This window comes from Saprolegnia diclina (genome assembly GCF_000281045.1).
Source record: "Saprolegnia diclina VS20 unplaced genomic scaffold supercont1.11, whole genome shotgun sequence".
In the NCBI taxonomy this organism is placed as follows: Eukaryota; Oomycota; class Saprolegniomycetes; order Saprolegniales; family Saprolegniaceae; genus Saprolegnia; species Saprolegnia diclina.
In genome coordinates this window covers 642,250-667,278 of record NW_008246078.1, presented here as the reverse complement: position 1 = coordinate 667,278, position 25,029 = coordinate 642,250, and the positions used below count along the sequence as shown (strand labels likewise).

The 25,029-nt window shown below is 57.2% G+C and overlaps 14 protein-coding genes across 14 annotated transcripts in view; 4 read left to right on the top strand and 10 right to left on the bottom strand.

The window, feature by feature from the left end:
- Positions 1–77: 77 nt before the first annotated feature.
- On the bottom strand, positions 78–1,081 carry SDRG_04594 (hypothetical protein). Its single transcript, XM_008610270.1, has one exon. It carries the CDS (start codon positions 1,017–1,019, stop codon positions 102–104), a length of 918 nt encoding a protein of 305 aa, XP_008608492.1. The 5' UTR covers positions 1,020–1,081; the 3' UTR covers positions 78–101.
- A 410-nt stretch (positions 1,082–1,491) lies between these two features.
- Positions 1,492–3,031, top strand: SDRG_04593 (hypothetical protein). The gene has a single exon (XM_008610269.1). The coding sequence runs from the start codon at positions 1,510–1,512 to the stop codon at positions 2,965–2,967; it is 1,458 nt and encodes a 485-aa protein (XP_008608491.1). The 5' UTR covers positions 1,492–1,509; the 3' UTR covers positions 2,968–3,031.
- A 78-nt stretch (positions 3,032–3,109) lies between these two features.
- On the bottom strand, positions 3,110–4,944 carry SDRG_04592 (phosphoenolpyruvate carboxykinase [ATP]). The gene has a single exon (XM_008610268.1). It carries the CDS (start codon positions 4,903–4,905, stop codon positions 3,244–3,246), a length of 1,662 nt encoding a protein of 553 aa, XP_008608490.1. The 5' UTR covers positions 4,906–4,944; the 3' UTR covers positions 3,110–3,243.
- Positions 4,945–5,723: 779 nt separating this feature from the next.
- On the bottom strand, positions 5,724–7,353 carry SDRG_04591 (seryl-tRNA synthetase). Its single transcript, XM_008610267.1, has 3 exons — positions 6,982–7,353; positions 6,367–6,934; positions 5,724–6,317 (listed from the first exon to the last, which is right to left on the bottom strand). The coding sequence occupies exons 1-3, from the start codon at positions 7,300–7,302 to the stop codon at positions 5,893–5,895; spliced, it is 1,314 nt and encodes a 437-aa protein (XP_008608489.1). The 5' UTR covers positions 7,303–7,353; the 3' UTR covers positions 5,724–5,892.
- A 914-nt stretch (positions 7,354–8,267) lies between these two features.
- SDRG_04590 (hypothetical protein) lies at positions 8,268–9,074 on the bottom strand. Its single transcript, XM_008610266.1, has 2 exons — positions 8,964–9,074; positions 8,268–8,905 (listed from the first exon to the last, which is right to left on the bottom strand). The coding sequence occupies exons 1-2, from the start codon at positions 9,014–9,016 to the stop codon at positions 8,353–8,355; spliced, it is 606 nt and encodes a 201-aa protein (XP_008608488.1). The 5' UTR covers positions 9,017–9,074; the 3' UTR covers positions 8,268–8,352.
- Positions 9,075–9,916: 842 nt separating this feature from the next.
- On the bottom strand, positions 9,917–11,066 carry SDRG_04589 (hypothetical protein). Its single transcript, XM_008610265.1, has one exon. It carries the CDS (start codon positions 10,967–10,969, stop codon positions 9,971–9,973), a length of 999 nt encoding a protein of 332 aa, XP_008608487.1. The 5' UTR covers positions 10,970–11,066; the 3' UTR covers positions 9,917–9,970.
- A 1,027-nt stretch (positions 11,067–12,093) lies between these two features.
- On the bottom strand, positions 12,094–12,447 carry SDRG_04588 (UcrQ family protein). The gene has a single exon (XM_008610264.1). The coding sequence runs from the start codon at positions 12,397–12,399 to the stop codon at positions 12,148–12,150; it is 252 nt and encodes an 83-aa protein (XP_008608486.1). The 5' UTR covers positions 12,400–12,447; the 3' UTR covers positions 12,094–12,147.
- A 510-nt stretch (positions 12,448–12,957) lies between these two features.
- SDRG_04587 (hypothetical protein) lies at positions 12,958–14,191 on the top strand. The gene is made up of 4 exons (XM_008610263.1): positions 12,958–13,043; positions 13,098–13,358; positions 13,411–13,776; positions 13,835–14,191. The coding sequence occupies exons 1-4, from the start codon at positions 12,981–12,983 to the stop codon at positions 14,009–14,011; spliced, it is 867 nt and encodes a 288-aa protein (XP_008608485.1). The 5' UTR covers positions 12,958–12,980; the 3' UTR covers positions 14,012–14,191.
- A 758-nt stretch (positions 14,192–14,949) lies between these two features.
- On the top strand, positions 14,950–16,902 carry SDRG_04586 (hypothetical protein). Its single transcript, XM_008610262.1, has 5 exons — positions 14,950–15,063; positions 15,114–15,366; positions 15,415–15,581; positions 15,632–16,184; positions 16,270–16,902. The coding sequence occupies exons 1-5, from the start codon at positions 14,962–14,964 to the stop codon at positions 16,782–16,784; spliced, it is 1,590 nt and encodes a 529-aa protein (XP_008608484.1). The 5' UTR covers positions 14,950–14,961; the 3' UTR covers positions 16,785–16,902.
- A 379-nt stretch (positions 16,903–17,281) lies between these two features.
- Positions 17,282–17,771, bottom strand: SDRG_04585 (hypothetical protein). The gene has a single exon (XM_008610261.1). It carries the CDS (start codon positions 17,713–17,715, stop codon positions 17,383–17,385), a length of 333 nt encoding a protein of 110 aa, XP_008608483.1. The 5' UTR covers positions 17,716–17,771; the 3' UTR covers positions 17,282–17,382.
- Positions 17,772–20,583: 2,812 nt separating this feature from the next.
- On the bottom strand, positions 20,584–21,160 carry SDRG_04584 (hypothetical protein). The gene has a single exon (XM_008610260.1). The coding sequence runs from the start codon at positions 21,065–21,067 to the stop codon at positions 20,642–20,644; it is 426 nt and encodes a 141-aa protein (XP_008608482.1). The 5' UTR covers positions 21,068–21,160; the 3' UTR covers positions 20,584–20,641.
- A 1,143-nt stretch (positions 21,161–22,303) lies between these two features.
- SDRG_04583 (hypothetical protein) lies at positions 22,304–22,848 on the top strand. The gene is made up of 4 exons (XM_008610259.1): positions 22,304–22,449; positions 22,496–22,570; positions 22,616–22,752; positions 22,810–22,848. The coding sequence occupies exons 1-3, from the start codon at positions 22,309–22,311 to the stop codon at positions 22,724–22,726; spliced, it is 327 nt and encodes a 108-aa protein (XP_008608481.1). The 5' UTR covers positions 22,304–22,308; the 3' UTR covers positions 22,727–22,752; positions 22,810–22,848.
- A 663-nt stretch (positions 22,849–23,511) lies between these two features.
- Positions 23,512–23,844, bottom strand: SDRG_04582 (hypothetical protein; the record flags this gene model as incomplete). The annotated part of the gene is made up of 1 exon (XM_008610258.1): positions 23,512–23,844. The coding sequence occupies one exon, from the start codon at positions 23,842–23,844 to the stop codon at positions 23,512–23,514; it is 333 nt and encodes a 110-aa protein (XP_008608480.1).
- Positions 23,845–24,432: 588 nt separating this feature from the next.
- SDRG_04581 (hypothetical protein) overlaps positions 24,433–25,029 on the bottom strand; it is a gene marked incomplete at both ends in the record, with an annotated part of 1,536 nt that continues 939 nt past the window's right edge. The window contains one exon of the mRNA XM_008610257.1: positions 24,433–24,602. Within this exon, the coding sequence (XP_008608479.1) occupies positions 24,433–24,602 (170 nt within the window). The remainder of the gene's footprint in view (positions 24,603–25,029) is intronic.

The following is a 25,029-nucleotide window of genomic DNA, read 5'->3' as shown; positions in this document are numbered from 1 at the left end:
CTTTTACTCGGTACTTGCCAACGTGGTGATTTTCCTGTCGGAGTGCAGAACAGTGTCCTATGTCAGTCGACACCAACTAGAGTACAATCCCGAGTGTTTATTCATGGCTCAATGAGATAACGACTTCTCTTTCCCAAGTATGTTGTCGTGAGCAGCAGCGAGCTGGGTCGTCGTTGCGGCGTCGTCCACGCGGCTTGCCTCCACTGAAGGAGACCATCCAGCGACGGCTCGAGCCAGCCGAGAATGTGTCGCCAACCGAAAGCGACGGCTGTTTCCAGTGTGTCGACAGGCTGTCGCTGCCGAAAGATGCTCGTCGCCAAGCGTCGCGGGATGCGTCGCTCCAGCTGAAAGTTCCGGACGAGCCGCTCGATCACGGACCGCTCGCCGTGATAAAACGCTGCGGCGAGCACGCCAAGCACCATGCGCTTGGTCGCGTTCGCACCACGAAAGGTGTCAAGAAGCCGGTGGACGATGCGCCAGTAGCCATTTTGTGCAGCGACAAGAAGCGGCAGCTGTTGCTGCACGCGGTCGCGGGCCACGTTGCATGCGTCAATCGAGGGCGAAGCGACAATGGTCCAGTAGGCAGCATGTGGCTGCACCCAGCCGTGGTCCAGCGCGGCGAGCAAGAAGGATTCCCGTGCGCAGCGGTGCTCAATGTCCTCAAGGCGCGTCCAAATGCACGTGTGACGGAGGGCCGTCGGCAGCGCCATGATCCGCGCATGGCTCCACATATCCAAGATCGCCTCTGCGTCGTCGCTGCGACAAGCTTCTTGGAAAGCAATGGCGTCGTTTGTCTTTGAAATGGAAGCCGGAAGCCAGCAGTAGTGCGCTTGCTCGATGGCCTTGGCCGGTGACGGACGGTCCCGCAGCGCCCGCAAATGGTCGTCGCGCTTGGCACGCAAGAGGTACTGGGACGCTGATGGCAAGACAGTAGCGAGTGCAATTTGACTCGGTCGTTTGCAGCAGCCAAGGATCTGGTCCAAGACTTCGTCCGGGAGCGTGTGGAAGATCGTTGTCATGCGTGCTGCCACGTCAATAGAAAACTGACGTGCCAAGATCGGCCGGCCGTTTTGCTGCCTTTTGATTGGCCGAATGCTCCACGCCGGCGACGACCCGTGTGGCATGGCCACGCGCCGCCTGGCAAAACCAAGTTCCGGCACTGGTAGTCTCGAAACGATAAGACTCATAGCGTAGACGCGTTACTACTACTCGAGGCTCGTAAACTGGCATCGCTATTGGCGAACGCCCTCAATCTTGGAAGGACTGACACATGTTTTCTACGTGGCGTGCTCTCGTGATGGCACGCAAATAGTGTGGTCAAAGCCCCACATTGCACTTGTTCGAGTTGAAGAACTGACGAAGTCTCTCGCTTCAGGCTTTCTTCCATGCCACGTTGCAGGCCACATCACCAGCAATTTTTGTGCGTCCTGGTGTTGTGGGGCCGCATCACCTTTCTCTCTTCGTTGCTAGTGCATTTGCGTTTCATAAATTGTTGGTGCGGACCACGAGATGGCTCATAACGGGAGAGGCGCAGTATGGCGGCGCGTGCCAACGGTCAAAACGTCCGTCGACGTCACATACCAAGTGCCCAACATGGTGACACCTCCATCGTGCTCGTCGGCCCACGCCGTCTTGTCGAATGCCTGCCTCTTCTCCTGCATGACGCAGTACCAAGGCGGGCTCTACCAAAGTCTCCTCGCCTTTCAAGCGTCGTTCCGGCTTCACGAACGGCCCCTCCAAAAAGGCCAGCACCAGCGCGAGGCCATCTTGCTTACCACCGATGCGCTCTGCACCGCGTTCGAGGGTCTTCTGCGGACGTCACCAAACGAACTGGAGCTTCTCGACCTCGGTCTCTCGGTCGCCAACGTCAAGGCAGATCGCTCGACGACGCTGCTGGCCGTGTGCATGGCTGCGGCCCTCGGTGACATGGCTCGTCTCGAGCGCTACCATCAGTGCACGCCGCTGCCAGCGCGCGCTCTTGTGTCGGCCGCCAAGTTTGGCCAGCAGGCCGTCACTGCATTTCTTATCTCGGCCATCGAGGATGTCTCGTCGATGGTGCACGAGGCCTTCTGCATGGCCGCACGCGAAGGCCACTTGTCTCTACTTACCCGCTGGGCACCCCACGTACCATTGGCCGCGACGATCCACGACGCAATCCAGCAAGCGGCGGCGCGCGGGCATCTGGAGGTAGCCTTATACCTTCTCCGCCTGCCGGGCGCAGACCGCGCAGCGCGGCATGCGATCAAGGCGGCCATCATGGGCCGTCACGTTGACCTGGTCTACGCGCTCACGGCGATGTTTCCGGACGCCGTCACCAACTCGATGCTCAACAAGGCGGTCGTGTGCCATGACGTGGCGCTCTTACAGCACCTCATGGCCACATATGACGTGCACATGACGCCCGGCGTGTGGTATTACGTTGGTCTCCGCCCGCACTTGGCGATTTTGCACTTTCTAAAGGCGCTGGCTGTGCCGGGCGCGTCCAACACGACCTTTGATCGCGCGGCAGCGCTCGGGTCGGTCGAGATTCTCGCGCTCCTTCACGACTCGTACGGCCTCGAAGGCACCGTCGACGCCATGACCCTCGCAGCAAGTGCTGGCAACCTCGACGTGGTCGCCTACCTGACCCAACACCATCTCAATGTCGGGTGTACGACCGATGCGATGGACCAAGCAGCGGACCACGGCCATTTGCACGTCGTGCAGTATTTACATACGCATCGGGACGAAGGCGCGTCGCTCTTTGCGATCGATGGCGCGGCGGCCAGCGGCCACCTCCACGTCGTCCGCTTCCTCTGCGAAAATCGGGTCGAAGGGTTTTCGCAGCGCGCGCTGCCCGTCGCGCAGCTCTACGGCCATGACGCCATCGTGAACGTGCTTCAAGCGCACCAAGCGCGTCTCGAGAAGGTCGACGACCGCCATATGGGCCCATGGGTCGGCTACGCAGTCTATGGCATTGAGTTTTAACGTGGTAGAATCAGCTGCTTTTGCAACATTATCGACCATTTTGACGAGATTGACCATCTTCGTGGTCTCTGTCGACAATGGCTTGAGCTGCGGGGTTCGATCCGCCGCCTGGTGTCATCATGCGGTGCGATACCTCGGCAGAGCAGGCACTTGGTCATTGAGGTCTTCGCCGGCGTTGGGCGCATACAGCTACATGGGCCTTGGGTGCAGAGTATCAAGTCAGTATCAAGGCAAGAACGGTAAGGACAGCAAAGTACAGGGGAAGTATATAGAGGTTTAGACAAGGGGGCCGAACTTGGAGTAGTCGGTGTGCTCCTTCGAGATGTACTTCTGGAAGTTGGCCTTGAACATGCCAGCGAGCTTGTTGGCGGTCGCGTCGTACGCGGCCTTGTCCTCCCAGGCATCACGCGGGTTGAGGATCGAGGGCGAGATCGCGCCGAGCGTCTTGGGCGTCGCGAGGCCAAAGATCGGGTCCGTCGAGAACTCCGACTTCTTGATCGAGCCGTCGAGGATCGCGTCAATGCAGGCGCGCGTGTCCTTGATCGACATGCGCTTGCCGACGCCGTAGCCACCGGCGGTCCAGCCCGTGTTGACAAGGTACACGTCCGACTTGTGCGTCTGGATCTTCTCCTGGAGGAGATCGGCGTACTTGGTCGGGTGGAGCGGGAGGAAGGCCGCGCCGAAGCAGGCCGAGAACGTCGCCGTCGGCTCCGTCACGCCACGCTCGGTACCGGCGACCTTGGCCGTGTAGCCCGAGAGGAAGTGGTACTGGGCCTGGCCGGGCGTGAGCTTCGAGACGGGCGGGAGCACACCGTAGGCGTCGCACGTGAGGAAGATGATGTTGTTGGGGTGGCCACCGCTCGACGTCGGTTCGTGGTTGTCAATGTGGTGGATCGGGTACGAGACGCGGCCGTTCTCCGTCTTGGACGTGTTGTAGTAGTCGGGCTCGTTGTTCTCCGTGATCCAGACGTTCTCGAGCATCGCATCGCGCTTGATGGCGCGGTAGATATCAGGCTCGTTCTCCTCGCTGAGGTTGATCGTCTTGGCGTAGCAGCCGCCCTCAAAGTTGAAGATGCCTTCGTCGTCCCAGCCGTGCTCGTCGTCGCCGATGAGGTAGCGCTGCGGGTCGGCCGACAAGGTCGTCTTGCCCGTGCCCGAGAGGCCAAAGAAGAGGGCGGTATCGCCGTTCTTGCCCTTGTTGGCCGAGCAGTGCATGGCCATGATCTTTTCGAGCGGGAGCCAGTAGTTCATCATCGAGAAGATGCCCTTCTTCATCTCGCCGCCGTACCACGTGCCGCCAATGATGGCCACGTTCTTCTCAATGTTGAAGCCGACAAACACTTCCGAGTTGAGGCCGTGCTTCTTGTACTCGGTATCGGTGACCTTGCACGCGTTGATGATCGTAAAGTCGGGCTCAAAGTTCTCGACTTCTTCCTTGGTCGTCGCGCGGATGAACATGTTGGTCACAAAGTGGTGCTGCCACGCGAGCTCCGTAATGATGCGGACGCGCTTGCGCGAGTTGGGGTTGGCGCCGCAGTAGCCGTCAAAGACGTACACCTTCTCGGCGGCGTTGTAGTGCTGCTTGACCACGTCGTGGAGCTCGTCAAACACCTCGGGCTTCATCGGCTGGTTGATCGAACCCCACCAAATGTTGTCCTTGGACGGCGCCTGCTCGACAAAGTACTTGTCCTTGGGCGACCGACCGGTGAACTTGCCCGTGTCGACCTTGAACGTGCCGTTCTTGACAAAGACGCCCTCGCCGTTCTTGAGCTCGTGCTCGGCGATCTCGGCGTAGCTCAAGTTGCGGAACACCTGGCCCGTCGTCTTGAGGCCGACCGTCTCGAGGCTCGGGAGGCTGCTCATGGCGCGCACCCACGTGCCGGCGTAGGGCTGCTGCTTGGCGGCGACGGTGGCGGCGCGGCGGAGGACAGACATCATCTTGATGCGGAGGAGGCAAATCCAAAAGTGAAAAGTGAGGTCCGCAGCGAAAGATATCCACCTCTCAGATCGGATAGTATAAAGTGATACAGGTAACGACACCCGAGATCCGGAAAATATCAAGTCCGAGAGGTGGGGACCGGTGACGGGTCGGACAACGACTGTGATTGGTTTGTTTTTTGTGACGACGGCGCGTCTTCTTTTGCGTTTCAAGTCGAGCCGCCAATCAAATGACGCCGCCACATCCTTCAAGCGGTCAAGGGTCCAAGTGCAACCAGCTTGCATGGGTGTGTCCCAGGCGCCCAGCCAAGATGCTATGAAATTCGGTATAGAGAAAAAGACTAGAGCGCGGATTCGGCGAGGATCAGCCCGGGGATGGCACGCTTATGATTACCAAGCGCCGCGCCTCAATGTGCGCATCGTTTCATTGGCGTTTGATTGGGTTTTTTTCCGTGGGATTGCGCAACGAGTTGAAGTTGGTGGTGGCTTGGTCGTCGTCGTCGATCTTTTTGACTCTTGGGTGGCTTTCCTGTGCCCGGTCTGGCGTCGCACAAACACGAACGCTGGCGCTGGAGCCCACGCGTGCTTCCAACGCCCCTGCACGCCCCTCGGTTTCTTCTCCACAAGCGTGTATGCCTCGTCTACGGTGTACCTACAGCAACAGCACTGGATCGGCAAGGGGATAGGCCATACAACAAGTGCACTGAAGCGCCTCTGCCTGCTTCCACGACCAAAGTATCCTGTGCAGGATGTCGCCAAAAAAACGCGAATCCAACGCGGGTGTTTTTTCCGCTTGGGGGCGACGGGGGGAAGTGAAAGGAAGCCAAACGCGAGTGCTACACATGTATTCCCAGAGGTTGTGGACGGTCGCATCGAACGTGTGACCAGCCAGGTTCCATGGATCGTCCCTCTCTCCGTATTTGCACCCAACACGAGATCGTCGCCACGCCTGTACTAGCGGATGCTCTCGTCTTTGTCGTCTTACGCTTACTTGGTCTTTCGAGTCGGCTTGGTCAGACGTTCGAGGCCGCCAAAGTACGGTCGCAGCACATCCGGGATGCGCACGGCGCCGTCGGCCTCCTGAAAGCTCTCGAGGATGCTAATGATGAGCCGCGGGATCGCACAGGCCGTGCCGTTCAAGGTCGCCACAAACTGCGTCTTCTCCGCCTCGCTCTTGTGGCGGATGTTGAGGCGCCGCGCTTGGTAGTCGGTGCAGTTGCTCAAGCTCGAAATCTCGTTGTAGCTGCCGCGGCCCGGCATGTAGGCGAGGATGTCAAACTTGCGGTACGCCGGAGCCCCGAGGTCTTCGGTGGCCATGTCGACCACCTGCGCGTGCAGCCCGAGCTCCGACACAATCTCCATTTGCACATCCAAAAGCTCTTGCATCAACGTCTCGGCTTGGTCGAGCGTGCCTACACCAGCGCGGTATACAGCCTCGCCCATCGATACGACGAGTGATACCGTAGGCAAACATCTCGACCTTGCTAAACTGGTGGATACGGTAGAGACCACGCGTGTCCTTGCCGCCGTGGCCCACCTCGGTGCGGAAGCAGTGGCCAAACGCCGCGACCTTGAGCGGCAGCTCGGCCGTCGAGAGAATCGAGTCGGCGTGCAGCGCTGCGAGCGGGATCTCGGCCGTGCCCACGAGACACAAGTCCGAGTTGGCGACCGAGTAGACTTGCGTGGCCTCGCCGCGGGGCTGGAAGCCGCAGCCTTCGACGATGCTCGCATGGGCGACGTCGGGCGGCAAGTGCACGACGAAGCCCTTGGCGCGCAACTTGGCCATGCTCCAGTGAACGAGCGCCAGCTCCAGCATCGCGCCGTCGTTCTTGAGCGTCGCAAAGCGCGAGCCGGCCATCTTGGAGTTCATGTCGAGGATGTCGAGGTCGGTCGCGAGGTCGAGGTGGTCCTTGGGCGGAAACGAAAACGTCGGCTTGGTGCCAATCGTGTGCTTGACAACCGAGTTCTCTTCGGGCCCATGCGGACTCTCCGGGTGCGTGTGGTTGGGCAAGAGGAGCGCCTCGCGTTCCTAGATCGACAGAGGGTGCAGAGATGGCCACGCTATAGCGAGAATACCATGTCGTCAGTGAGCTGCGACAACGAGGTTTCCAGCGCCTGAATCTCGAGCTTGATGTCGCGGCCACGAAGGCGCGCGGCCTCGTCCGCGCCTTGCTTGGCGAGTGCATTGCGCTCTTGGCGCAACAGGTTCACGCGCTGCGTCTGCTGCGCATGCGTCGTGTAGAGCGAGGCCACGCGGGCCGGATCGCCGCCGCTCTTGCGCACGGCCACGTTGCGGACAGCAGCATCTACGTTCGCGACGAGCGCCTTGAAGTCCAAGCGCGACTTGATCGGCGTCGGCCCCGTCGAGAAGCGACGCACGCAGTACCGCAGAGCCATCGATGCCAAAATGACCCGCAAACCAGCGTTTCCATATTATCCGGAGGATCCGTATACGCACCGAAATCGTGTGCACAGCGGGATGCCTGCAGGCACGCAGACTACGAAGCTGTTCGGTGCAGCAACCTTGATCGCCGTCACGGCCTGCGTGGGTCTGACGAATTAAGGCGTTTCGAGGCGATTCATACGTGCTTTGGCGGACTTTGCTTCATTCTGGGACGACAATTTCAACTATACACTATTTGCGTGGAGAGGTTGCAGTGTCTTTGGAGCTGCGAAAAGCGCGCCGGCGAAGGCGGGGGAAGGCTACGAGACGGGCCGACCTACCGAGCATGATGCTCAGGCTATGGAGGACACTGCTGAACGCATAGATAGCATAGCTCAATACACTGAAGGAGCCTAGTAGCATGCCATGGTGCGACTGGCAAGTGAAGAATGCTGATGGATCGAGCCGAAGCAAGTGCTGACCGCCACAGGCAGGGTCTATCATGGACATTTGCTTGCTATTCGTCGATACATTGCTATGCTAAGGTGCATGGTCTGACCACCGCGCCAGAGGAATTACTCTGAGAGGACAGAAGAGACGTCGTCGGCGCAAGCAGGACGTCTACCAACACCACAGATCGCCCAGCAAGCGCATACGAGAGAGTAGAGTAGAGTAGAGTGGCGCATCAACGTGCTAACAACGGATAAAGCAGCACGCGGCTTTGTGCTATGTGCATGATGAGCACTGCCACGATGAGGTGGCATGCCCGTCGTTCGACTTGATTCCTTACATGTCATGGACTCGAGCAGGATCTTCAGCAAACCTCGCCTACTCCATCAAGCCTGCGAGAGGCAACACCCCAAAGCGAGCGACCGTGTGGCGCTTTGCGATGCTTCTTGACTGCGTGCTGCTCTCGGCTGTGCGTCGTGGGTCTCGTGGACGACTGTACTGTGGAGTGGTGGGTCGAATATATCGGTCGTAGTATAAAGCACATGGAATGAATTTCTTTGGTTTTATCGTCTCGTCTCGTGGTTTGATGGCGTCCATCGCCGTCATGAGGTCGTTTACATGGCGAGGGTTTCGGTCTTCGGCGGCTCCGAACCCTTGGGCACCGGAAGGAAGAGCTTGAACTCGGGCGGGAGCTCTTCCTCCGAGTACAAGCGGTCCGAAAAGTAAATGCGGCGAATGCGGCAATTCGCGTGGATCTGGACGCGGAGCGTCTCGATGTAGTTCGTGCCATACGCGCGCCGCGTAAAGTCCGAGAGGTTGAACTGGATTTGGTTCCAGCCTTCGTCGAGACGCATCGGCATCGTGCAAATGAACGGCTTGACCCGCGTGCTGCTTTGGTAGTTGGACGCGCGGAAGCGTCGGCGCACATTCTTGTCGTCGAGGACCTGAACCTCAAACGTAAAGTACTTTTTGAGGTTCTTGATGATCATGACAAGGAACGGCAGCTTGATGCCGAGCGTCTTGGCCGGGAGCGCCGGACACGCAATGTAGTTCGTGCTCACGTTCGTGCCCATGATCTCGAGCACGGACGATTGAATGTCCTGGTCCGTAATGCGCTTGATGTGCCCATTCCGGACTTGCTTGTCCCAAATCTGCAGCGGCTTGCTCCTAATGTTAGCCGACGCGTTCAGAGACGACGCCTTCACACACGCTGTATAGAGCCTACCCGATGCTGTAGAGGATCGAGAGGAACCCGGACTGGAACGTGTTCTTGAACATCCCGTCGTCCGCGCCAGCCCCGTCCGCGGCCTTGGGCGAAAATGGAAACTCCCACGACGGCTCAAGATCGAAGCTGTCCGGATACGCCCGAAACCGCACTTGACGGGGCAAGGGCCGCGTCTCACGTAAGTACGCTCGACCTCAAAATCGCACTTGCGCGGAACCCGAGGTGCTCACACAAGTACGCCACACGTCAGTCAGTCTGGCCAAGGCAGGCAGGTACGAGGTCGCCACGAGCTGCTGCCGAGCGGATGGTAGCGCAGCGACGATGGCTGCGTCTAGAGAGGCGGCAAGGCTGCTAGAGAGAGCTGGTCGAGCGCAGGAATGCGAAAGCCACGCACGGATTCTGGGCCTCGACAGCGTGCAACCTGCCGTGGCCAGCGCCACACACCATGGCAGCGGTCAGCATGGCCTACATGCATTGGAACGACGGCCGATAAAGGGTGCGCGATGCACTAGCTCGGACTACGTGGGCGAGAGGAGCCTTATGGTGAATGGGCAGCTCGACGAGTGGCCTCTGCATGGCCAGTAAAGTGTAGAGCAACACGGACATGGGCAGGCAGGAAGAGGAACGACGACTGGAGCCGCCTGTGGGGATACGGGACGCACACGGCAGCCAGTCGCTCTGCACGGCTGTCTCGAAGCCAAGCGCACGCATGAACGACTATCCTGCGAGGAGCAATAGGCATCTCACGGAAAGTGCAATGTTGGCCATTCCGCCGCATCGGCGCTCCTGTAGCCAAAGCGCCAGCGTCCACCCAAGGGCCCATGAGCATCGTTGCTCGATGCGAGGCGACTCGTCTTACGCCGCATGGTCGTGTCGCGTCGCTGGGCACAGCACGGGGTCGATGGCCACTCGCACCGCCGAGCGTAGCGTCCCGCTGCTGAGCGATGCATACATGTCCATCCATCAACGTAATCATGTGAAAATACATTACAGCCAAGAGGTCGTAGCTACTGCATGCCGGGGGCCAGCACGAGCTTCCCGATCGTTCGCTTGCCCGAGTGCAGGCCCGTCGAGTAGACCAAGAGCGCCTGGCATGCTTCGCGTTCGCACTGACGCGCGCCCGTCTTGTTGGCAAAGCCGCACTCGTGGCACACGGCGCCACGGGGGTTCACGACCGGGACGCCGTTCCGGTACTCGCGCGTCATGTTGAGGACGCTATCGAGCGCCTCCCAAAGCGGCTGTGCAAGCGGGCACGCGACTTCGCCGGCCAAGAGCGACTTGACACGGACATGGGACCCATAACACTTGTCGTTGAACGACTTGCGCGAGACAATGATCGCGCCGGCGAGGCCAATGCCGCCATAGAGGCCCATCGAGTGCGAGTACGAGTAGTTGGGGGCGACGCCGCCACGCCCGACGTTCAAGTTGGCGGCCGCGGCGCGGCCGAGGGGCCCGACCGCCAAGTCGAGCTCGGAGCCCAACTGGACTTGCCCGTTGCGCGTAAACGTCTTGACGGCGCCGCGCGAGCTGAGGATGATGATGTAGTTGACGACCTCGCCGCCGACCATCATGCCAAAGCCAATGCCGCCGCTGCCAATGAACGCAGGCGCCGACCAGCCGTGCGCGGTGCGCGCCATCACAAAGCCTTTGCCGCCTTTGCCCGACACGAGAAAGCCGAGCTTGTAGATCGTGAGAAACACAAGACCTTGCGCTTCCATGAGCAGTTCGCGCGGAATCGAGTGGTCTTGGAGCACGGACGGCCCAAAGAACTTGTCGACGATCGAGAGCGCGTGCTTCATCTCGGACGCAAACTGCGCTTCGGTCTTGTGGTCCATAACGTGCGCCGGCGCATGCAGCGACGACGCGTGTTGCACGGGCAGCGAGACCGCCGAGGCCGACCGTGGCAGCGTCTGTCGCAGCGACGAGTTGCTCCAGCTGGACTCGATCGAGCGGGGCGCCATGCTCTCGGCGCGGCTCATGGGCGGGCGCGGATACGGGTCGGTCATGCGGCTTCTTTGCGTAAGCAGCTTGCCGCGCGGTGGGTACTGCGAGAGTCGAAATGCGGAAAATGGATCGGGCGCACCGGATACGCCTTGGTATCCGAAAGATTGCCGCCGGAACGTATCAAGAGTGTCTCAAGATCGAGGCAGGCGATGTCCAACGTGTCCACGCGACTGCTGTCCACGTAGCGCATGCTGCTACCGGTACTACGCACGGACACCGCCGTAGGAGCTGGAGCTCAGTCACTGCTTGTGTGACAGAATCGTCTTCGCCGTCCAAGCTAAGTCCTTGTGCACGCTCCAGTGTGCCAGTACGTGCAGCGACAAGCATCCTCGTCGCGCTCGCGACAACCCTAAGCACGCGAATGCATCCTTGGTGACAACTTGTGGTCCACGGAGCTAGCTACCTACTGGCGGTCGCAGTCTATCTCTACCGCTACAACGTGAATCTCAGTTCGAAATTTGTACTTTCTAGCAAGCCGCTGGTCGCTGGCCTCGACCGTTCGGGCTGCCGACAGGGCCAGGCGGTGATAGCCGAGGACTTGTTTTAGTAGCCTTTGCCAATGTACACTCGGGATGGAATCCTTGGTTGGGTATGCTGTGCAAAAATGATGTCGATCCCAACGGCTTGCACAAGGCGGCATCATGATATGGGGACGTCGACCGTACTTGAGACGCGTTTGGGAAAAACCACTTGCGTCATGCAACCTCGGCGCTGCACACATCGACGAGCCGTGTCGCACACAAAAGCTCTTGACGTTTGTATCGCCATCCAGCTCAACGACGGTGAATTGTTCCTCGCGGCGAGATCGCCCGCAACCTTTCCCAGCCCATCACCCAGCAACGCCACGATGCATGCGTCTACCAAGCAGCGGCATGGCAGCTCGGCCATCACGGTGGGCGGGTCATCATCGTCTTCAAGCGGCTACAACAGCTCCAGCCCGAATGATGTGTGCGCCAGCAGAGTACGGCCCAGGGTGTCGCCTGTCAGACGGTCTTGGCGTGCTCGCAAGTGGGCCGCTCTCATTCGGCCGTAGCAATCAGGTCTCGCCATACAGGCCTCTGCACACTGCTGAGCAAGATGGCCTTCCTGTCGCGGCCAGCGATGCAAGTGGTCATCACGAGACGAAGGACGCAGGCCACGGTAATACATTCTATGAATTGAGGATATCGCCGCGCGTTATTTAAGCCCAGTGGGTGCGGTGGTAGCGGTCGTTCTCGCCCTTGGCCCAGGCGACAGTGCCCCAGAGCAAGAAGAACGAAGGGACGAGCACAAGCGCGTTTTCCTGGACCTTGCGAAGGGCCTTCTGCGGCGCCGACTTGATCAGATAGTCAACCGGGCGCTGCTCGTACGGCGAGAGCGTGCGCACGACGCGGCCCGTCTCGGGCGCGTACTTCTTCCACCACGTGGTCAAGGCAGCTTGGGGGCGGCTCATCTTGGGTCTTCGAAACTTACTGACTGAAGCTGATTTCCCAGTTTGCACCAGTCGTTTCGATACTAGAACACGTAAACCCTCGTTTGTAGCACCTCCCATAAACACGCGCGCGCAAGTGCGCCGGCCCACCCGCACTTAATGCAGTCAAAACTGCAAATGACTAGCGATGGGTCAATCGCACTTTAACGGAGCCACTTGCCGAGCCGGTTGAACGTCTCTTGGCTTCAGTATAGTTCGTCGGCCCGTTACGTCGACTGGATTTAGCCCATAGGTTTCACACAAGGACGGACTGTTGACTAGCCAGCAGGTTGCTTTGGCGGCCTCGACGCTGTCTGGCAGTGCCCAGAAGGAGCAGCGGTCGAGCGATTGCGTTCGACCGATCTGGGACTGTCACGGTGAATAAAACACAAGTTGAAAACAACCCAGCTATTTGGACCAATCCACGATCTGTATTGCGTTTTAAACCGTATGAAACCAGCGCGGCCGCACATAGGGCCAATCAGACGTGAGTGTGGTGTTGGAAACGCAGGCTGTTTTATACACATGAAGATTGGGACCAACCAAACACCGATTGTTGCAGCATGAGCACGACCGAGGCCAAGACGGGCACGAAGCGCAAGGCTGCGTGGCAGCCGCCGGTTTACGTACGCTCCTATCGTATTGCATTCGTAGCACTAAGATCGTATATGGCCTTGTAGAAGAAGCGCAACGTGGCGTCGACGGCGAAAGGCTTTGCCGGCATTCTCGTGACCTGCGACCGCACCAAGGAGCGCCAGGTCGTCAAGGACATCCTCAACATCCTCAACGACACGGCCGATAAGCACTACCCCAAGGATCTCGACGAGAACGATGACGATGACGACGACGCGGACGACGACTCGAAGACGTCGGCCGAGAAGCTCGCGGAGGAAATCAAGGGCCTCAAGAAGGACAAGGGCCGCTTCATTGCGCTCGACTCGGTACAATCAACGCGGTTTCTGTGTCTATCATATCTGATTGTGGCGCGTCTAGGGCGTGAAGGGCATCATTATGATCCAGATCGCGGACAAGAAGATCCCGGTCGTGGCTCTCGTCAACCACATCTTTGAAGAGATCGAGGCCACCAAGCAGTTTTCGTCGCGCTTCATCCAGCGCGTGATTCCGCTGGAAAACCTGTGCTTCCCGGACATCACCGAGATCACGGAGGCGGTCACGCCGTACATTGAGCGCCATTTCAAGGACACCAAGGACCTTACGTTCTCGGTCGAAGTCAAGAAGCGCAACTCGGGCAACATTGCGTCCATGGACATCATCAACGCGTGCGTCGCCGTCGTCGGGCCGGCGCACAAGGTCAACCTCACAACTCCCGACGTGGTCATTTTGATTGAAATCTTCAAGGTACCCCAAAGTGCAAACTCAAAGGGCAAACTCAAAGTGAAACGAATCTCGCCATTAGAACGTGTGCGGTGTGAGCGTCGTCACCAACTTTCACCAGTTCCGCAAGTTTAACGTGCGCTCGATCTTGGACCCGCCGCCGGTCACGGGCACGAAGAAGGAGTCGTTGAAGAAGCCGTCGACCGAGGAAAAGACAAAGGAAGTGGCCGAGGAGGACGACAAGGAAGAAGATGCGTAGAAAAGCTTCGGTGCTGGCGTCGTTCTCTCGATTCTGACCCACGAAAAGCCCTTCACTATGTCGACGCAAAATCAGTTCTTATTTGCGCTAATATTTGGCTCCTATCCCACCCGAGCGCGGTGGAATGGATTGGCCTCGAAAATTTATCCGCATAAATGATGGCTTCCAAGCTTCTTGAAGGTGTTATGAGGACACTCTGCGCGACGTTGCTGAACACGATGGGCGTACCCCGGGTCGTCGCCACAACCTTGGCGGCCAATGGAATAAAATTTATATATCCCTTGTTGACGGCATACCCCACATTTCTCGCAATGGCACCACACTGGTAGTTATCCCCGCGCATCATTGACACCTATAATTCATTCTGCACAACTCCTTCTCCCCCGACGTCTCCTCATGACCGTCATCGAAATGAGAGTTTCGTTTTTACAATTCTCGGTCCGATGTGTTGAGTTTTGCGCAGCTGATGGGTGGGTGGATTGGCTGGATTGTTTCCAGGGTATCTTGGCCCTGCCATGGGATCCATCCTATCTTATGCCCTCGCTGTAGGAAGGCATGTCGTCCATACACATCGCCTCCAGCAACCGCCAGCAGATGTTGCGGCAACACATGGTCCATCTGTTTGCGATTATAATACCAATATATTCTGAAGCTCTTCGTCGTGCGCTGCAGCCTTACGTCTAGACGACGTGCACAAGACGTAGACGGCACCGAACGACGTCGACGCGTCAGCTTCATCCCGCGCACGTTCCCAATAGTGTGGGAGTGTCTGATCGTGGACCTGGCTCGCGATGGCAGAAGGGACATACACCCCGTGACTCACGTGGTGGTGACCTGGTTCGGGTGCCGGGTCGGATAGGGTGGTGGTTTCTTTGGCCACTTGCAGTTGGATTGCAAAAGCTGTTTCGCGAATTCGTGTTGGCATTTCAACTTTTGAAGTCGAGAGCTCAATGAGTGCGACACCAAAGTACGCCCACGAAGCGGTGACGCCGACGAACGCGACCATTCTGCACGCCGAGCCGCCGCTTCTACACGATGCACCGCCCACCCACGTACGCATGTTTCCTCTATAATAGCCGGTGGTCAACGTTCTGATGTGTAGCGCCGCCGGAAGATTGCCATTTTGGCTGCCGCGGCGCTTGTGCTCATCGGTACTGTCGTGACCGTTCTCGTGTGGCAGTACGGCGGCACGTCCAGCGACAGCGCGCTGGGAACCGGCAAAGACAAGAGTTCAATCGCAACGATCGCGCCAACACCCGCACCGACGCGTCAAGTCTATTCGATCGGCAAAATCCAAGACGGCAGCGTGTGGGCGCCGGACGAGGACCGCAACCCGCTATCGTACAGCAACCAAGGTACGCTTCGAATATGGCGTCCGTCGTCTCAACAATACTACCAACTAGGCTGCCAGCTCCCCAATTACGTCTCGAAGAAAGGACAAATCTTTGTCGTGGGGGCTGACAAGTCGGAATTACCCATCTCGATCAAGGGCATCAACTGGTTTGGTATGGAAACCATCAACAACATCCCGTTCGGTCTCTGGACCAACGACCAGAACGGCACGACGCTGGTACGCGCCACCCTCATCAACGTTTCGAGAATTGCATTCGATGACCTTAGTACGAAATCACGGCCTTTCTGAGCCGGAACCGATTCAATAGCGTGCGACTGCCGCTCAGCGTGCAGAGCCTGCTGCGGAATACACCGCCCACCGCTGCAATGGTCCACCAAGACGCGAACGCCGCGCTCAACCTCACCAGCTACATCTCGACGATCGGGAGCATCGTGCAAGCGCTCGGGTCGCGCGGCATCTCGGTCCTCCTCGATGTGCACAACCTGAACGCGACCGAGAAGGGCGATGCGTGGTATGGCAACTCGACGACATCCGATGAGTTTTTGCGCGCCATTGACGTCCTTACGTCGTCGTTTTGCCATGCGTCCTATTGGAATGTCATTGGCGTCGACCTCAAGAACGAACCGTACGGTACCACGTGGGGGGACAACGGCCCCAAGGACTTTCGCACGGGCGCCGCCACGATCGCCAATCGCATGCTGCACGCCTGTAGCAACTGGCTCGCGTTCGTCGAAGGCAATGCGGCCAAGCACAACATCACGGTCGCCGGCCAAACGTCCTACTTTTTCGACTGGTGGGGTGGCGGTCTTCGGGAGGCGGGTACGTCGTCTTGTGCACAACATTGTCTATTTCATTTTTTCTGATTTTTGAGTTTTGATTTTTGGTTTTGAGTTTTGAAATTTAGGCCAATTTCCGCTGCAGCTCGCGGTCGCCGACAAGCTCGTGTACTCACCGCACTATTACTCGCCCTCTGTGTACCCACAGAGCTACTTGGTCAACGGCGGCAAGCGTGACGGCGATGTCCTCGTTGGCTACACCGAGTACGACGACGCGACCCTCACCGAGGTGGTCAACCAGAGTGCTGAAGAGATGTTTGGGTACCTCCGCCACGTCCAGGACGGCGCGCTCGTACTCGGCGAATTTGGCGGCCTCTTTACACTTGACGCCCACGAGAAGAAGACGACGCAGCGCGTGACACAGAATGTGCTGCGCATGCTCAAGACGCCCGGGTACGCCGGTGGCTACATGTGGTCCCTCAACCCCGAGAGCGGGTATGAGTACAACCCGAGCTCAGTCCAAGGTTCGTGGACCGAAGGGCTACTTGAGAAGGACTGGGTGCATGTCAACACGCAGTACCTCAACGCGCTCAAGCTCATGGACGACATGCCGCATGTCCAGCCTTTCCCGTGCATCAAGTAGCGCGAGTGACCAGCGACCACACGACGCTGTCCTGCGTGCTCCTAGAGCTCTCGTGTTCCTTGACGGGTGGTTGTAATCTTAATCGTTTAACGTATTTTACTTATCAGTATTCAATGATGGACCTTGGTTTCGTATCGCCCAGTGAGTCGCATAGCGATCGCCCCGCACGAGCTTCCTTACCCAGCAGTATACATATACATGGTCGTCTTTCGCGTTATCTTTGTTGTTAGTAGACTTTGCAGACGTAGCAACTAGCAATCTCCTCCTTCTTCATGCGCTCGCCGGGCCGTGGTTGCGCAGGCGGCGCCGCAGGGGCTCTTCTGTTGTCGCCCTACGACGCGTGTGGCCGTGGGAGAGGCACTGGACAACAGTAAGTCCTTTCAGGCGTCGCGGTCGGCGGCAAAGCTACGCAGTTTGTCAAGGTCCTTGAGAGACGCCAGCGACTGAGGCGGCGTCAGCGACTGGAGATCGCGGTGCAAGACCCAGCAATGCATACGTAGGATCATCATCATCAAGGTCGAATGGTATATTCAGTCCTTCATAGCAAGACATGCAGGCAGACGCGACGCTAAGTTAAGACAGGCAGGTCGGGTAGCGTTTACGTCGCGAGGGCGCTAAGGAGCGCGGTGTGTGGCCGCGTCTCGACGAGCTGCGTGAACTGGTGCTCGATGGCTTCGGCCTGCGCGAGCTTGGTCTGCATCTCGTGGAGGAACTCGATTGTCATGTACATGTTGGCCTCGTCCGACGGGCGGTTCTTGGCGGCCTTGACCGCGTCCATCATGTACGAGTTGATGGCATGCAGGCGGTGGCGGAAGAGCGCCATGTCGCGGAGCGGGTCCATGGAGCCATGCAGCGCGGTCTCGGCGTCGTCCATGGCGGTCGCGAGCAGCTGCGAGATGTGGGCGATGGCGGTCGGGCGGATCGAGATCATTGGGCTCGGTCGGGGCAGTAGGGAAATGGCAACCAGCTTGAAAAACCCAGCGTGGTTCATTCCGCCAATCAAATGCGAGGACGCGCTCAGTTTTGGCCAATCAAACGCGCGCCAGCTTAAGATGGCTACTCGGATACGGTCATCTTGGCCGTCGTCGGGTGACGCGGTGCGGTCGATGCGAGGGCCGGTGCAAATGCCTTGGCGTTTGTATACCGATGGTATCAAGCATGGCCGTCGTCTACACTGTAGTTGACCGTTGGATGGGTTGATAATAAAATGCAAAAAGCAATTTCAAAAGACGCCAACTTGCTGGATTGTATAAGGGGCGTTGACATCACTACATTGGCTCCTTGCCGACTAATTATTTAATTCTGGTAGCCAGCGAGAGGAAGAGCGAGCTGAGATGGCTCGTCGAGCGACGAAACGCATGTCATTTGTGTCTTGATGAAGGTGGCCCAGATTGATTCTCCAGTACACCGGCCGTTTGATAGGACCATCTCTATGCGAAATTGGGTCAACCAATAAGCGCCATTTCGTGGTAGCCTAAGACTAGACTAGTTGTAGTCTGCTGCTATCATCGAGGCTATTAGAGTTCGACAGTCGCCACGATTGAGTCCGTAAATTTTGTTAAAAATTCCATTCCGCTCGGAATCCAATTCCCAACCAATTCGGTTCGTCGCATCTCAGATCGCAATTGCACGACACGCAAGCAAGCTTTGCTATTCAGGATACCGCGAGCCATTCACACGCTTCAACGACAACCAACAAAGACGAAATATCTTTGAAATATTCCTTGTGGGCGCCCACAAGACGTCGACACGAGCATGCACAAGGTGAATCCATGTCATTTTTGCTCTTTATTTTTTCAAAATGGCCGGCTTGATGGACTGAATGAGCTCGATCGCGGGCGCGACCTTTTGCGACTTGGTGCGACGATCGTACGAGCTCTTTTGCATGTGCAAACTAGGAAAATAGACGTAAAATACCACCACAAATCCCATGATAAATACCTATGGCCCATGTAGATGGCGAGGGCTTCCAGGTCCTTCTCGGTCGCCGAGCTCTGGCCGCGCAAGTAGGTCACGATGCTGTCGCGGAGCAAGTGCGGGTTGGTCTTCTTGCCCGTGTGCTAACGTGTCACAAATCCATACCGAATCACGCAAAACAAAATGTCGTACACGGTAAATGGCGCGTGTAAACGTGCGGTAGATAAAGTCGGCCGTCGCTTGTTCGCCCTTGGTGTTGCAAAACAAAAAGTTGTGGCTATCCACGGGATTCAGCTCCTTGCGCCACGTGGTCAAAAACTCGTTCAAATAGGGCACAATATGGTCGGGAATGACCTACGACATATTCCATGAAATCGCCCGTATGGACAAAAATATACAAGAAGCACCATACCAGCGGCGGACGCTCGCCATACGCTTTGCCCGTCTTGTAGTCGTCCGGGCCATGCGTGATGATCCACTGCCCGGTCGCATTTTGATGCAGCGTTCGGCCAATCTCAATCTCGCGCAGCGTGCGCTGACGGTCCGGAATGCCCGAGAAAATGCCCAGCATGACGCACTTTTGATAGCTCTGTGCAATCGCATACCTACACCACGCGTCAAAATCGTCTTTGTGACAGCAATAATGTCATAAAATCATATAAACCGACTTGGTGCGCGGCTTGTCGTTCTCGGTGGTCTCCTTGCATTCGAGCTTGAGCGCCTCGACAACACCCAAAAAGTCGGGCCACGCGAGCCATTTCTAGTCGAATTCGTCCTATTTTCCGTAAAGTGGGATGTGGTCGACGCACCTTTTCTTCATCGACCGCGCGATGCGACTGGCCCGACTGCAACGACGTGGTCTTGTGCATCTTGCGCAGCTCGCGAATCACGGGAATATCGTCAAAGGCCTTGTCGCCGTACGTCGGATCGAGCTTACTGCCGCGACCGTAGAGGTACTTGGCGAGCTTTAGGAGCGCTCGAAGCATGTTGGCGCAGTAGTTGGGCGCGGCCTTGCGCTCGAGGCGGAGCCACTGAATGTACTGAAAGATGACCTCGGCTGACTTCGCTTCGGCCGACGGGATCAGCGTTTGCAGCGTCAAGGGCTACGTAAACATCATTAACTGTGGCATTGCGAGACCAGGTTTGAGACTCGTACTCCTTGCATCTCGGTGTGGTCGCGTGCATACCCGAGCGCAAGCCGAACCAATCGAATGTACGGCTCCGCCGTGCTCTAGAACACCAGATCATTCAAGACAATTCAGATTCAAAGGTAATACCATGCGAATGGGCGGCTCCATTTGCCCCAGCGACGGCGTCGTCATGTACGCCAAGAAGCGATTGAGCTCGAGCTGGAGCGCCTCGGGCGTCTCGGCCACCGTCAGGCCGTACGTGTCTTGCTTCTTCTTGCCAATGCGGATGGACTCGTACTTGGCGCGCGTTGGTGGCGTCAAAACCGCGCTCAAGTCGACGACCGGCAGCGTGGCGGCGGCGGGTGTCGGTTCGGGCGCCGCCACGGGCTCGGGCTCAAACGTGTCATGTACGACTGGCGCCGCGACCGGTGCGCCTTCCTGAAGCAGCTGCAGAATGCGCAGCGGAATGTGGAGTGTCGCCGCGTCGGCGGACGTGAGCGCCAAGACGTCGGCCTCGCTCGTGTACCAGTTGTCCTCGAGCGTAGCAATGAACGGCTCAAAGGCAGCTTCCGGGCGCTTGAGCCTACTGCTGAGGTACGATAGCTTGGTGCGCGGGAAGCTCAAGCTCTCGCTCGACACGAGGCGCGTCGGCTGCCATGACGTTCGGCGGCGCGCGAGTCGACTGGCCGTGCGCAACATTGCTGCAAAGACTGCACTCGCAATTTGACGCTGCCGGATAATATAATGGTATACGGAGGATCATATGTTGGAGGTTTATGTATAGATGTATAGAGGTAAATCGCTCACAAATTAGTGTGCGTGTAGCAAACCGGTTTGTGTCGAGTTGTTGTCTTGACCATGCTGCTCATTCAGCGTCGACGGCCCCCGGGACTGCATACGCAGAATAATCTCGCGGTGGAACCAGTGCGAAAAGTCGCCCGAGCTCGGGACGGCCATGCGCGGCGAAGCGACGCCGGGGGCAACGCTTGGCACTGAGCGTGTGGTCTCGGCCGAGGAAGGCTCGTGGATCGTGATGGCGCTCATCGAGAGATGAGGAGTCGACGCCGACTGCAAATCGTCCGCCTCGATCGTGTCGAGCGCCATGATTTCGCGCCACAATGGGTCGTTGCCTTCGTCCGTGAACGTCATCGACCACTCGTGCGCCGTGTGAATGTTTAGCCCCGTCAGCTGCGCCGCGAGCCCACGGCGCATCTCGAGATCGTCCGTCGTCGTCATTCTTGCTCTCGTGATGGCTTCTTGTTGCTCGGTTGTCGAATCCGCCGGCGGCCCCCACGCAAACGTTGCCAAGCCTTTCGCATAGAGTTGGCGCCATTTATAGATGCATTGGCGGTAACAACAAGACCATAAGCACCGTCACGCCCGAGTATAGCATTCATTGCGCACCAGCGGGTATTGACAATGTCCGATATCAAAAGCCATGGTTGGCGACGCGTTCGTGTCAGAAACATGGCAAACAACAGCCAACGCATCTCGAGGTCGCTCCACCGACCATGGACTTTGGCCAGCGTGCTGTAGAACCGCTGGCGACAAGAGGGACCATTGTGCGGCCAGAATGCAGCTGCGACCTCTTCCCACGTCTTCTCGCCTCGTACGATCTTCATGAGCTTATCGACCTAAGGCGAAACGTTGTCTGAGGCCCAAAATGTACAACGTTGAGAGGCCAACCATGGCGATCGTCCACTCGTTTTTCGGCGTGACGAGAGTCGACATGCAGCTTGTTTGGTTGCTCGAAGGCGACGAATTGAAAATGAGAAAAGTTGCTTTTGCGTCCGTACGATCAAAGCACCCTCCCAACCAACGAGGGCGTGCGAGAGTGCAGACCACAGCCGATCATATCAGTGTATCAAGTTTACGAATTTAAATGCATTGCATAATCTGCATAATAGAGACATCTGATTGGCTGTTTCAAATTGATACGATGATATTTAGTAACCTCGGATGCACAGCCTCCAGTACGCCACGCTCGAGAGCTGGTAAAAGAGCCGAACAAAGGTCGAAAGCCACCACGACGAATCCATTTACAAGCGCCTAGTACGTCGAGAAAGGCTCTACGCACGAGAGGAAGCATGAAAGCCTGCTATCGACGTTGGAACTTGAGACATTGAAACAGTATGGGCGGTCGTAATGCTTCGTGCAACCATGTTGTTTGCGTGCGTCGCAAAAGCCGGGAAGGCTGCGAGTCTGCTTGGTCAAGGCGGAAGACACGTAAACACCCGCTGCAGCTGGTCTTGCGTTGTGGTTGCATCGTCACGGGTCTCGCAATAGAGACACGGGCGCGCGTCGAGCAATCTGGTCGCACCGACAAAGCTCGTGTGACGAACCCATTATATACGGGATCCGAGTACCTGCAAACGAAACGCACTGGAGCAAACAGTGTCCTTGGCCAAACTACGAAAATAGCGTGATTTTCAACAGTAAATTGCGGTGTGCAACCGATTTTTGCAAAACCACCACGGATGGAGAAGCTCCAGCTTGCGATCCCGACGACCCGAGACGTGCCCGACGAAGAATCCAAGGTCGACGATGCGCGCCGGCTCCAGGAGGAGGACATTGACATTGTCTTTGAGCTGCCCGACGGCTCGGAAGTCCAGGAAAAGGTACCATTCTCTCTCGAATTCCTTCCCACAAAAATGGTGTCGCTAGTTTAAGAAGGGACAAACCATTGCTGTGCTCAAGAGCTACCTCTCGATGGAGTTTGACTTGCCTATGGAGTCGCTGGTGCGCTCTAAGATCGTATTTGGTGTCTTATTGGGCGGCGAGTAGAAACTCTTGCACCGTGACACGACGCTGATCGACCCGTATACGATCACCGACTACCCGGACCTCGAGGCATTAGACCACGTACGGCTTCGCGTCAAGCAGTCTCGTAAATAGCGAAAAATGACACGTTCTATTCTATCGTAATATCTTCCCGCCCGTCGACAAGGATCCTTCAATGCTATGCAATCGCTGTGTAGGGGCAACAATACTCGAACATATCGATGAATGGATAATCACACCTTACATCCCAGACGATACGATTGAACCAGCGCGCGGTGCTGTCAGGCGTTGGCTGGTGACTGTCATATGCCAATGGTTCCATCCGCACGCTTCAATTCGGTGAGGGGCATGACGGCTTCGCTCTTGCGGTCGACCTCGTACGAGTGTTCACCATGAGGGCGATAGAACGGCGTCGCCTTAGTAATGTAACCCTTGGGCTGCAGCAGCTCTCGGGCATCCGCGACCGTCGGCGTCCCAGAAAAGGTCACGACAACGTTTTGGGGGCCAATCTCAAAGTAGTAGCGGGTTGCCATCGCAAGCTAAATGGGCAAATGACAGACGTTGAGTTCTTACAGTTGCGCTTCTCGGCCCTACGATTGTCCAACTTGTCTAGCCGTGGGAAAGGGTGGCGCGTCAACGGTCGATGTGCATCGCCAGATCCAAGCTCGGGATGTTTTCCAGAAGGAGTCCTTGCCACCACGATGCTAGTAGTCCCACGATGCCATGGCTCTCTCCTTACACGCTGACCTCCAGCCAATCGCCAATAAAGTTTGAAACGCTCCCTCACTAAGCAATGACCTAGTAGCAGCAGACATCTTGCGCAACAAAATCCTAACAAGTTCCGTCCACAATATGTTGTGACTCATTACGGCTCGCGTGCTTTACTGTACGCTCCGAGCTTAGGCCTTGCACGGAGCCGGCGCAATCTGCATGTCTCGAACGACCTTCTTGGAGCGCGGACGAATGACACCGGCGTAGGGATCACCAAACTCGTACAATGCGCTCGTAGGGATCGAGCGCTCGCACTCAGGCTCGACTTCGTACGGCACGTGCTTGTCCGTCACCGGCAATTTGCTCTTGTAGCGGAAGAGGATAAAGCGGTCGTTGTCTGTCATGTGGCCTTCCTTTTTCAAGTAGTCGCGAAGGTCCGCCAGTGTGGTGGGCTCGTACTTGAGAGCAATCGCAAGGCGCTTGCCGTTAATGTGCAAAAAGATGGTTGGCGAGCTGCCCATTGGGACAAGTAAAATGCACTGTGAACGGCGTCGAGAACGGTGCAAGGAATGCCCGTTGGAGTTGTTCTTTGACGTTAGCGTAGCGTATTGTCCAACACCACCGACGGGTCCCATGGTTTGAGAGACACAGTCAATGCTGTTCGGAGCCCATTGCAAAAGAACGCGAGCACGAGGCAGCTCCAAACGGGTACCTCTGGGCACCTTCAATGAAGATGCATTGTTGCCGTTGTTTGTTTCTTGATGGCGGTGCTTGGACACTGCTGTGAGATATACCGGCGCATACGCGGCGAAAGGTTCACCAACATCATTACCCGGATCCGGATTTTCTTTAAGTTTTTTGGGTACGTCGCTCACACGGTCGGGCAACGACGTACAGGCGCAAAGAACAGGGTGGTTTTGCTGTACTATGGTATGGATTGTACTGTTGCTATCGTACACGACGAAAATGTTTGCACAGATGTCGATCTAGACTTGGTTCCAGAGTGAAAGCAGCAGCCAGTCCATCACACTAGAACACAGGAACCTTCCACATCTTTTGTCATTACTGTCCGTTATAATAGGCACAAGGCCTCACGACCAACGGAGGCTCTACAAGTGAATGACACCGTGCTGGTCCTGCACGCGGTGCAGTTGCAGTTTGTCTTCGTCGCTACGCTCAACTGCGTACTTGGTCGTCCACTTGCCGCGGATATCGACAATGTGGAAACTGCGTGTGTCGTTCATGTAGCCCAAAGAGGCGAGGAAATCGCGCGCAGTAGCTAATGTCGGGCTCGGGCGGGATGCAAGCGCCACAGCAACGTTGCAGTACACACCACGACGCCCTTCAATCTTGAAAAGGTACGTACTGCCCATTTTGAACTGATGCGTGTGATTTCAAGTTTAACGGCAACAGAAAGTTCCTTTGACATAAATTGACAACGGCACCAACCCCCTGGAATTTGTATAGGAAGCGCAATGTGTGATAGATAAGAACTAGGCGTCAAGCTAGTTTGATGTGTTGGATGCACAGTGTTGTTGCGAATAGGCACAAGCAAGTCGGGCGCATTTGGATCGAAGAGTGAAGGGCTTGACTCATTGGCCAAATATTCCAATACACCGGTATGCAGTGCTGCGACTGGGTCGAGACGTCCCGGCCAACGTGGCTGCGGACCGCTTCTTTGCCCCATCCGAGGCGCCCCGTTTCTT